Here is a 12921-nt window from a genome sequence, read left to right as displayed (position 1 = left end):
CCAGCTCTCGGCGTTGCTTCCGGCTTGGCTGGTCATTCATACTAATACAATTGGCAGTGTTAGAGGGTGGGAAAGCCAGTGGGTGGGGATCGGACGTTGTGGACAGCGACTCCTACAGGTTGGTTGGTGCGCCTGTACAGCAGAATCAGGAAGTATCGGGGGCAGCGTGTCCCTCCCATGCGCTACTCCTCGCCACTGAGAGATCGCGCTGTTCAGGTGAAAAGATGCGACGGCTGCCTCCTCGAGTACCGGAGGGGACACGGGATGCAAGGCTTGTTCCTCACTGCAGCCGACCAGTGGGAGGCATGGTCTAACAACGTTCGAGACGGGGGAGGGTAGAATTGGATAATATGAAATTGGGATGGGAGAAAAATAGAAAATGGGGAGAAAAGGTAGATTAAAAAAAAAAAGATAAATATTTCAGTCAAGTTACAGAAACACACTGAATGTTGTTCCCATCGGCAGTGTATGGAGCAATCATGGCAATCATATATATGCAATCCAAAACCACTGGTTCCGTTGCTGCACAGTTAAGTAACTCTCATTATGGAAACTGTTAAGTGCAACAGGGAATATCTAAGAACAACAATGTGCCAGGAGAGACAGTCAACTCAGAGTCTGCTTCACATTGAAAGTGATCTCACAGACAAACTTAAAGCAGAAAAGATCATTGATGCCAAGACGAAACATTGCATTTTGCATTTTAAGGTAAGACAATGGTTAATCATATTGGATGCCTTAATTTGAACACTTCATTTTCACTATACATAACAAAGGACTTCTTCGTCTTCTTGTGTCACCTTCCGCCACTCGGAGTGCCTGTCTCAGATCGCTTTAGGAGAAGACGCTGCTTGGCTACAACGGTGGTCAATAATTTTCACCATCAGCAGTGACTGGTCACTGGTCAGTTCAGGACCGCTCACAACCGGACGTGGTCACTGGTCAGAACGGCTTGTCAAATGACGCTCGCCGGGTGTTTCATCTTGTAACTCGAGAATGGAATCACGCAATAGATTGGGTGTGGTGACGTTCGAAAGGCGGCAAATTCAACTTTCCAACAATGTATTGGTTGATCGGCAAAAACGCAGCCCGGAGCCGACAGACGAGAGCAAAGTGAACGTACGATAAAATGCGTCATTTGTTTTAACGTTAAATTTTTTCTGTAGTTAATTAATCAAAATGAACGCGATAAAGTCCCTGCCCTAATAATAATAATGATAAAATAATGTCATACTAGCTTACCAGGAATCTGTAGATACCAACCATGTCATACTAGCTTACCAGGAATCTGTAGATACCAACCATATCATACTAGCTTAGCAGGAATCTGTAGATACCAACCATGTCATCCTAGTTTAGCAGGAATCTGTAGATACCAACCATGTCATACTACTTACCAGGAATCTGTAGATAACAACCATGTCATACTAGCTTCAAATGTCGAGTGAATCGTCAAGTAACGTTAACGTCATTGCTACTGCTGTGACTCGCTGCTCTAGTCTAATACCTAATACCCCTAATACCTACCAACCATGTCATACTAGCTTACCAGGAATCTGTAGATACCAACCATGTCATACTAGCTTAGCAGGAATCTGTAGATATCAACCATGTCATACTAGCTTAGCAGGAATCTGTAGATACCAACCATGTCATACTAGCTTAGCAAGAATCTGTAGATACCAACCATGTCATACTAGCTTAGCAGGAATCTGTAGATAACAACCATGTCATACTAGCTTAGCAGGAATCTGTAGATACCAACCATGTCATACTAGCTTACGAGTAATCTGTAGATAGTGATACCAACCAACCATGTCATACTAGTTTATGAGTAATCTGTAGATAGTGATACCAACCATGTCATACTAGCTTACAAGGAATCTGTAGATACCAACCATGTAGGGATGTCCGATATTATCGGCCTACCGATATTATCGGCCGATATCGGCATTAAAATGTGATATCGGAAAATATCGGTATCGGTTTTCAATTTATTTGTATTTATTTATTTTTTACATTTCTATAACCTTTATTTACCCAGGCAAGCAAGTAAGAACAAATTCAGATTAAATTTATTGTCAAAAGTATGCATAATGTTAATTCCACAACAAGAGATATGTAATGTTAATTACCTGAAATTATTCCATTTTTGGGGGGGGGGGGGGGGGGGGGACCCTGCATATATCGGTATCGGTTGATATCGGTATCGGAAATTAAGAGTTGGACAATATCGGTATATCGGTATCGGTAAAAAAGCCAATATCGAGCATCCCTACAACCATGTCATACTAGCTTGGGGCTGAATATAAACATCAGTCCAAAATGAAACCCTAACACCTCTTATACAATGGCATGCACATTTCTTGATTCTGATTGGCTGAAACAGTCAAGTTAGACGTTGTTATTTCGTATAACACACTCCACGTGACCCCGGATCCCTCCCACAACCGAATTACTGTACATTGGATTATCGACAAAACCTTACTTGGTCCCAAGAAGAGGGTCTTGTGTATTATTGGGTTAGGACATTTACTGTACATTGGAGGGGGTTGGGGTAGGACATTTACAGGGGCCAGTTTCGAATTGCAGTCTCCCATAGGTGCTCTTTGAGAGTGGTTTTGAAAGTGGGTAGTGGTCACATTCCTTTACAGCTGTGGGTAGGGCGTTCCACATTGATGTGGCATAATTGCGAAACGTGTTTAGTCCCTTGTTTGAGCCGAATCTGGGTTTAACATGATTTATGGAGCTCCCTCTGGTGTCTACTATTGGATCTATTTTCTCTGTGGATGGTTTTGTGAATAAATCTCCATTATGCTTCAATTACTGTGTGTTTATTGTATAGCAATAAGGTTGGGTGAATTGGGCCATTGTATAAAAGCATTACATCACTTGAAGTCGTGTGTTATACTCATTAGATCATGCATAGGGGGGTCTAACGACCCTCCGCTGCACGTCGGGCCTAACAACCACCCCTAGGCGTGATCTAATGAGTATAACACACTCCTGCGTGTGATGTAATGCTCAATCAATCTCTAGTCTGTGAATATAAAACCACTGCATCCATTTCATTTCATTCATCACCTTTGGTGTTTTTCGTCTCCTCGTCCTTGAAGCGCTGCTGGAGTTTGCGGTTGCTGTTGTTCAGGTTCTTAACAGGTTGAGACAGGATCTTATATTTCCCCCTGATGGCCACGTTCATGTTCTCAACAGCTGCATTCAGCTGCTCATAGGTCGTACGACCCCTCATATACCTAGAGAGAGAGAGAGAGAGACAGAGAGACAGAGACAGAGACAGAGACAGACAGAGAGAGAGAGATTATTGACTGACCAAAACTACCAACCACGGCACACATCTTCTGGTTTCAGATATGTAATCAGTTTTAGATCCACTGTTATATTGACCGTCTCGTCAATAATGACACAGATGAAGTCACTCCTCTGTATTTTTTCATCCATCTCTTTAAGAATTATACACTCCAATGATTTCTCCAAGTCAACAAACGAGTCGTGGTGTTTGTATATGCCTGTTGCATGTTGGTGTTAAGAAGTCGGGAGCTTTGAGGGGGCGGAGCTGAGCGATCATGGAGTAGACGTGTTTCACATGAGCTCCCTTCTACCGTGCTGAATATACGTTTCTCCCCATTAGTCTTTATTTTATTTTTATTTGTTTTTTATCTGTTTGCTAGGTCGTCGTGTTTAGTATACTGTCATCGACTTTTTTCGACTTTCTGTGATGACGGGGGTGGAAACCAGAGCCATGAGCGCCCCAACCAGCAAACCACCACCACCGGGCCTGGCCGCATCGTCGCCCGGTGTCGGGGAGATAAGCGAAGCTGTGCTCTTGGTCATGACCAAGCTACACGCAGACTCTGAGGCACGCGTCGCTGAAGCACAGAAGAAAGTGTTGGCGGATTTTTGTGTCAACCTCCATCGTGAGATATCAGAAGAAATACGGCTGGCGGTAGTCCCGCTGACAGACAAGATGGAGTCGATTCACGCTGCCTCATCGGCTAATGCTAACAAACTAGCCATGCTAACGACGGAGGTATCATTACAGTGCGAGAAGATGGCGGGTCTCGAATCCGCCCTGCTGGCTAGGCAGGCTGAAGTCAACAAACTACAGTCGGCAATGGAGGAGATGCAGTCCCGGGATAGACGCCACAACGTCAGGATTGTTGGAGTACCGGAGGCCAGCGGTGAAGGCCGTCTCTCTGAGACCATGCCCGAACTGCTGCAGAAAATACTAGGGACGGACGTCCTCCCTTCGCCTCCTGTCTGTGAGTCGGCCTACAGAGCGGGCAGGTTTTCTCCCGGCGTGAACAAAGAGCCGAGGCCCATCATAGTCAAGCTGAACAGGCTTCAGCAGAGAGAACTCATCATGCGGTCGGCTCGTACCAGAAGGGGTAATCTGAGGCTTGGCGATCACAAAGTGGCCATTTTCGAAGACTTTACGCCGGAGGTTCAAGCACAGAGAGGCGAATACAAGGTGGTCCTGTCTAAGCTATGGAAACTAGGCCTGAGGCCCACGTTATTCGCTCCCGCGAAATTATCTGTGTTGGAGAAGGTCGATGGTCAGCGTTCATTTTGGTCGTTGGCTAAAGCGAAGGAATATCTCGCGGGGATACCCGAGACTGTTGCTTGATATCTATGTCGGGTGAGTGACTTGGCGGTGTGGGCCTATATACATTGATTAGGCCGACTATTCACAGATACTTGCTGTCATGCCCAGACATGCTAACTGCCCACTGCCCATCCAACTAGCGGGGCTTCCCAATGACTTCTGTTACTTGCTAAAGCTGACCTCATGGTCGTACTTGTGTATCGCCTCTTTGGAAGCTAACGAGCTAGCTGAACAATGTACATAATAGGCTAACGTGCTATCCGGATTCATCACTAGCTTACGCGCTAGCCTCGGGCTAGCTACCGGGCTTCGTCTATCGTCTGCGCTGAGACATTCGAGACCCGTTAATGGTTACGTATTTTGGTTGCTGTTGCTGTTCAAAGGGACATTGGTTTGCACAATTCAAGAGTGATCGGGTCCCTAACTAACTTCTGGTATGCTTTTATTTTTATATCCAGGTTGTTTTGAGCTTTGGGATCCATAGTAGAAGCCAAGGTCGGTTGAATATGCATATACAATATATGATAACAGGTTGGGTCGGGTATGGCTTGCACTTCATGGCTATATGGTTATATGGCTTGCACTTTAGCCATGACCCTCTTTTCCTTTTTTTTCTTATTGTCGCTGTTTTTATGTCATCTGTATGCGCGATTTAAATGTGATCCGATTCTACCTTGGACTAACTGCTGATATGCCTTAATTTTTTTTGAATTTTCCGTGATCCATTTATGCTATAACGTTGCGACATTAATATGCAGACTCCAAGGTAGATGGTTACAGGGTTGATGTTGAGTAATTATATAATAATGGCTAATTTTTCCATTATAGCTGTCATGTTAGGGCCAAGGCTCACGTTGGCTCTCGACCGAATATACATAAAATATGTGATAACAGGCTGGGTCAGGTTTAGCTTTGCTTGCACTTTAGCCATAACCCTCTTTTTCCTTTTCCTATTATTGTCGCTGTTTTAATGGCATTTGAATGAGCAATTTAACTGTGATTCGATCCTACCTTAGACTAACTGCTGATATGCTTTGATTTTGTTTTGAATTTTCCTTTATCCATTTATACTATAACGTTGCAACATTAATATGCAGACTACGAGGTAGATGGTTACAGGGTTGATGTTGAGTAATTATATAATAATGGCTAATTTTTCCATTATAGTTGTCATGTTAGGGCCAAGGTTCACGTTGGCTCTCGAACGAATATACATAAAATATGTGATAACAGGCTGGGTCAGGTTTAGCTTTGCTTGCACTTTAGCCATAACCCTCTTTTTCCTTTTCCTATTATTGTCGCTGTTTTAATGGCATTTGAATGAGCATTTAACTGTGATTTGATCCTACCTTAGACTAACTGCTGATATACTTTGATTTTGTTTTGAATTTTCCTTTATCCATTTATACTATAACGTTGCAACATTAATATGCAGACTACGAGGTAGATGGTTACAGGGTTGATGTTGAGTAATTATATAATAATGGCTAATTTTTCCATTATAGTTGTCATGTTAGGGCCAAGGTTCACGTTGGCTCTCGAACGAATATACATAAAATATGTGATAACAGGCTGGGTCAGGTTTAGCTTTGCTTGCACTTTAGCCATAACCCTCTTTTTCCTTTTCCTATTATTGTCGCTGTTTTAATGGCATTTGAATGAGCAATTTAACTGTGATTCGATCCTACCTTGGACTAACTGCTGATATGCTTTGATTTTGTTTTGAATTTTCCTTTATCCATTTTTATGCTATAACGTTGCGACATTGATACAGACTCGGAAGAGGATGGTTACAGGGTTGATGTTGAGTTGTTATATAATAGTGGCTATTTCTTCCATTATAGTTGCCTCATGTTAGGGCCAAGGCTCACCAAGGTGGTTTTCGACCGATATCTATATCTTTATTGAATTTAATTTTAATTTTTGTTTATTGGACTAGTGGGGGTTTAATTAGGGGTTTATTTAGAGGGGGATCGGAGTGGAGAACGTCTTATTGGGTCCATGACTCCAGTGGGTAATGAGAGGAAGATGACCATCCTTAATGGATGGGGCATAGGGAGGGGATTGGAGAGTGGGTATAGGGGTATTAATAATAGGACGGGTGGGTTAGTGTTTAGAGTAGAAGGAGGGGGGGTTGTAACTGGGGTGGTATTGTTCTGTGTTTTATGTACTGTTGTCTTATATGCGTGTGATTGTTCCTCCTCTGAACTCCTGAGATTGACCGTCTGGGCCCGCCTGGATCAGCGCCTCTGTACTCAGCCTGGCTGCACTGGTATGTTCTCTACGCATTTAGACAAACTCGACCATGGCTAAATTGAATATTTTAATTTGGAACGCAGGAGGTCTTAATGCCCCACACAAGCGTGCCAGTGTCCTTTGGTTATTGAAGAGAAGAAATATTGACATGGCTCTCCTTAGTGAGACGCATTTATTGGTGGGTGATGTGTCAAGGCTAGCAAATCGACAATATCACGTTATCTCCTCATCCTCAGCCGATGATAAGACGAAAGGAGTCGTCATAGTTACAAGACGTAACCTTGATATCAAAGTCCTGAATGTATGGTCGGACACGGAGGGAAGGATTACTATAGCAAAAGTTGAGTTCTCTCATAGGAAGATGGCAATAATAGCATTGTATGCTCCTAACACATTTGATTCAGCGTTCTATAATACAATCACGAAGAATATGTTGGAACTTAATGGATACGCTCTCATTGTGGGTGGCGATTTTAATGCGTGCTGGGATGCGGAGATGGATAGGTCCGGGCCCTCTGAAACGAGCGACCAAAAACGGGCCTCTAAGGCCCTCAGGATGTGGGCCCAGGACACGGGGCTAACAGACCTTTGGCGCTTATCCAACCCCACCCTCAAAGATTACTCTCACCTGTCAGCCAGACACAAAAGCTTCTCTCGAATTGACTATGCATTCGCGTCCCCTAATATGTTTGATAGTTTCGATGTCTCATTGGTTCCCTTGGCTCTCTCAGACCACAAGGGGATTTTCCTTACGGCAACCTTTGGCAGGCTCTCCGCAAGAGCTCCCAGATGGCGTTTTAATTCGACCTTGCTAAAGAACGATGACTTCTGTTCTGAGTTCAGGAGTAAACTAGCTGAATTTTTGCAGATCAACGTTGGCACAGTAGAAGACCCTAGGGTCCTGTGGAACGCATTGAAAGGATTTATCAGGGGTCATGTCACACTATTTGCCTCCAATTTGCGAAAATCCCGGTCAAAAAAGCTAGAAGGACTGGAATCATTATATGCGGACCTATACGCATCCCTGCAAACTAACTATAGTGAACGACTAAACACACAACGTAAGATAGTCAAAAAAGAAATAAACTCCATACTTAAACAACAGTCTGAGTTCTTGATACATAGGACAAGACAAAATTACTACTTTCACGGCTCCAGACCTAGCCATCTATTGGCAATGAAAATACGCTCAAATGATCATTTCTCGGATATCCCCTCGATCAGGACGAGCCAGGGTGCAGTCACTACTGATTCGAAAAAGATCAATGACACTTTTAAAGAGTTTTACTCACAGTTATATAGCTCAGAGGGTAATCTTGATGACTCTAAATTTGAATCGTTCATTGGCGGGCTTGAGATACCCCACATTTCTGAGGAAGAGGCCAAGGAACTGGGGAGACCGATTACTCTCGTGGAATTGAGGGAGACGATTGTTGAAATGCAGAGGGGTAAGGCACCAGGCTGGGATGGTATTCCACCCGAAGTGTATTTAGCTTTCTGGGACCAACTGGGTCCATTGATGCTCGATATGATCAATTACGCTATCGAACAAGGGGAGTTCTCAAGAGATGTCAATATGGCGTTGATTTCTTTACTTCTCAAGAAGGACAAAGATCCCAATGATTGTGGTAGCTATAGACCCTTGAGTCTTCTCGGGGCCGATTTAAAAGTGTTTGCCAAGGTGCTGGCCCGTCGCCTGCAGAGATTTATGTCTGTATTGGTACACTGCGATCAAACTGGTTTTATCCCGGGGCGTCTGGCTGCAGATAATCTTAGGAGGCTGTTGCATGTAATCGATAACAGTAAAGACAATACAACTCCATCCACAGTTCTGTCTTTGGATGCCATGAAGGCGTTTGACAGACTTGAGTGGTCATACCTGTGGAAGGTACTTGAGGTCATGGGTCTTGGGAAGAGTTTTATTCATATGATTAAAGTCCTGTATGCCTCGCCGTCTGCGATGATACTGACAGGCAAAAACTGTTCACACTCTTTCCAGTCTCCAGGGCCCTCATGCATCAACGTGGACTTTGAACTTGACCTACTTCCACACGTAAGCACGGAATGTAGAACTAGCGTACGCACAGGGAAGTCGGCATTCATCACACGTGCGTACGCAGGCTCTATGGTCCTCCGTGTTGATGAATACCACTTTGTTCTACCGTCAATGCTCGTGCATGATTATCCATATATGGTCATGAAAATGAGGAAACACCCCCCATGGGATGTGAAATAATGGACCGACCCGAGCGGGACTCCGAGAAACTCCACGGAGAATTCACTGCTGTCGAACCAAGAAGACACTATCGCGTATTATGATTTATGGGATAAATAGAAGGCGGACTTGTAAACGGTGATGTCAGATATCAACGGCTCCCTAAAACCATTGCTGCAATTCTGCCTGGACAGCTCAAAATACTAATAAAGACCGTTCGTTGACCACTGTTTGGCGCTGGTTGTGTGTCATTATAACCGTGCTGTATGAATGCCTTTATTAGTTGTGTTCGATTGGCTATATGATTTTTAGAGGCATCTATTTTGTTGTCGGCTAATAAAGACCGCGCTGGAATATGACTGCCTTTTCCCGTGTTGTTTGATTAATACCCACGGATTAAAGTTCTCCTCAATTCTATTCCAAATCGCGATGGATCTCCCATCAATTTTCTACCTGCTGCATATGATTTCTAGAGGCATACTACAATCTATTTTGATGTCAGTATTGGGTAGCCTATATAAACAATATAATACGAGAGCATAGAACAATGAATCTCACTGCATGTATGATGTATCCTGCCTTTCAATACATGAACTTGAATCCCATCATATAGTCTGTCCACTATCTGCATGGTGTCATTGCAATGCGTTTTCTATTCTTTCTTGTACAGTAAAAAGGGGGAAGAACACTATATTCATATGACTTATTCTGCTTACAGCTTCGAAATTCCACTTGTTTCGTTTAACGTAAAGCCTTTTAAATATAATCAAAACGTTCCCGTGTTTCGGCGGTCTGTGCGCAAAATAATAACGAGTTGAGCTTTATGATTTATGATGAATTGAAAATGGGGGACCCTGATGTAAACAAGACGAAAGTTGGTCTGCATCCCCAATTAACAATTGTATGTACTGAGCTGTACTGTACTGTACCCATTCTGCAATCTGTTAATAAACTTTTCAATCAATCAATCAATCAAGCTACGCGGAGCGCAGTCAGTCAGTAGCCTACACCCCGTATATTCCGATAACGCTATATAAACCATGAATGAATGAATGAATGAAAACTTTATTAACAGATTGCAGAATGGGTACAGTACAGTACAGCTCAATACATACAATTGTTAAGGGGATGCAGACCAGAGAAAGACTTTCGTCTTGTTTACATCAGGGTCCCCCATTTTCAATTCATCGTAACATATATGACATGCTGCATTCATTCTGAGAGAAAGATCTATTATTCCAAATGCTATTTATAGGGTTTTGACCATAATTACACTACTGTTGCTATCTTACAATGAACTATAATGAACTACGGTTCATACAGAACATCCAGTGTTATTATGCACAGAAGCTCATTTCCTTGTTGTAATAATATATTCTACCACTGGGAGCTAGGTACGCCAGGTCTGAAATGTGCGTAGATGTACGCACGAAGTCAAGTTCAAATCGAAATTGATGAATCCCACTCTTTGCTTAGAAATGATCGTACGCACGGGTTACGCACAGATCTGTGCGTAGAACACGTTGATGCATGAGGGCCCAGATCTTCTAGACAGGGTTGTCCTCTGAGCCCAGGACTGTTCGCGCTTTCCCTCGAACCTTTGGCCCAATTTATTAGGCAATCGGAGGACATCGTCCCCATAATGGTCAATAATACTCCACACAAAATTGCTCTCTATGCGGATGACCTGCTGATTTTCATGGACGACCCCTCCCGGTCGGCCACAAAATTATTGAGGATAATCGACGACTTTGGTAAATTGTCAGGCTTTAAGATTAACTGGAACAAATCAGCCTGCCTACCTCTTAATGAGCTGGCCAAGGCGGTACGACTACCAGCTGATATCCCCATAGTAGAACATTTTAAATACTTGGGCATAGAGATATTCCCCACGCTGAACCAAACTACTAAGTACAACTTCACGGGTACTTATGATAAAATACGCCAGGATCTAGACAGGTGGTCGTCCCTTCCTAACTCCTTACAAGCCCGGGCTTCCATAATCAAAATGAACATCCTGCCTAGGATAAATTTTATTAGCTCAATGCTCCCCCTGCCCCCTCCAATAGACCACTGGCGCAAGGTACAATCGATGGTATCTAAGTTTATCTGGAATAACAAACGCCCGAGAATCAAAAGGGCTACTACTCAACGTAGAAAACAAGATGGGGGCCTCGCAATCCCTGATTTTAAACTTTATTTCTGGTCCTTTTCACTGAGACCTCTGATGTGCTGGCTAGACCCTGTAGAGGCTGTATCGTGGCGCTCCTTAGAAGCGGCGGCGGTATCTCCACTAAGATTGCAGGATGTAGTGTACTCCACTGTCTCTATTTCGAAATGCCGGCTGAGGTATGGACCGATCATAACTCACGTGATCCAAACGTGGCGTAATGTACAGAGGTCGTGTGGGGTTAAATGCCCATGGCACCTGGACTCTCCAATTTTTAATAACCAGCAATTACTTGTTGGGCACAAGCCGGTTAATATTCCTCAATGGCAAAGGAGGGGAGTGCATACTCTGGAGGATATTTATGATAAGAACGGCCTCCGTGCGTTTCAGGACTTAAGAGAATTTTATGATCTTCCCGGCGAGTCCTTCTTTCTTTACCTTCAACTAAGGTCAGCACTGAGGGCGCATGGCGTACCGTGGGCTCAAGCCTTGCACCCACACCCCTTCCTCTGGCTCATAGTGGACAGGACGACATCCAGAGGGTTTGTCTCAGACTTTTATACGCTCTTAATTCAATCCACGTATAAAAATGTATCATTGGATACAATCTGGCGTGTGGATATCCCGGAGTTGGACCCCGAGTTTGACTGGGATGATGTTTGGGCAAATGTGGCATTATCTTCCCGCAACCCCAATCACCAGCAAATTAATTTTAATTATATTCATAGGACCTATCTTACACCTAGGAAGCTATATGCTATGGGACTGATAACCGACTCTCGGTGCACTTTGTGCTCTCAAAAGGCCACTGGCACTTATATGCATATGTATTGGGATTGCCCACCAGTGGCCCGCTTCTGGAGGTCAATAACGGACAAACTTTCAGATCTGTGTGGCTTAACTATCCCATTCACAGCTGTTACGCTACTCCTGAACGATATAACGACACTACCCGCGTCCGTACAACTGAAAAGGGTTGTCCTAGCGGGCGTCACAGCAGCGAAGAAGCTAATAGCAATGAGATGGAAGGAGCCTGAGAAGCTTACAATGATTAACTGGTCCCTAACTCTATTGGATGTGATTTATCTTGAGATATCCACGGCCCGGGTGATTGGGGTAGGGCAGGCTGGAATTGACCTGTGGTTCGCAGCAGCTGAGAAGGTAAAGACCGCAGTGTGCGGCTGAGCGGGGTTGGGGCGCTTGATCGGGGGGGTCCGGCGGTCTCTGGGGAGGGGGAGGAGGAAATGTCTTGTCTGTCTTGGTTTTTGTCTTGTCCTTCTTAACTTTGACTGGGGGGATTTTAGGGGGGTTGGTATTTAGCTATTCTGCGCTATATGTCAATTCACATGCCATCTCCCCAAGGGACTAATATTGGCAGACTGATTGACCTGTCAACCAACTTGGAGGAAGAATTTCTTTCTTCTTACACTTTACCTTCTGCGAGTTTGGCAGTCTTGAACATGTGTAAGGGACCTAGGCTATCTACAGTAAATCTGCGGCAACACTCTCATAAACAATCTTTTAAGTCACTCCACTTTGTAAAGGTGGGGAAAGGTTGCCATGTTTTGAAGACCCTTTTTGTTATTGAAGTAGCCATCTATATTTGATAGGTTGGACGCTGTTTCTTTTTCTTTTTGTCTTTATAATTTATTATTC

The 12921-nt window shown here is 43.9% G+C and overlaps 1 protein-coding gene across 1 annotated transcript in view; it reads right to left on the bottom strand.

Moving 5' to 3' along the window:
• The window catches only part of ska1 (spindle and kinetochore associated complex subunit 1), a 41230-nt gene that overhangs the window by 4919 nt on the left and 23390 nt on the right, over positions 1–12921 (bottom strand). Inside the window, exon 6 of the mRNA XM_084324488.1 lies at positions 3085–3254. Within this exon, the coding sequence (XP_084180614.1) occupies positions 3085–3254 (170 nt within the window). The remainder of the gene's footprint in view (positions 1–3084; positions 3255–12921) is intronic.

This window comes from Notolepis coatsorum, assembly GCF_963971535.1.
Source record: "Notolepis coatsorum genome assembly, chromosome: 11".
Lineage (NCBI taxonomy): Eukaryota > Metazoa > Chordata > Actinopteri > Aulopiformes > Paralepididae > Notolepis > Notolepis coatsorum.
The sequence above is the reverse complement of the archived record's forward strand: the minus strand, read 5'-3'. Positions and strand labels throughout refer to the sequence as shown.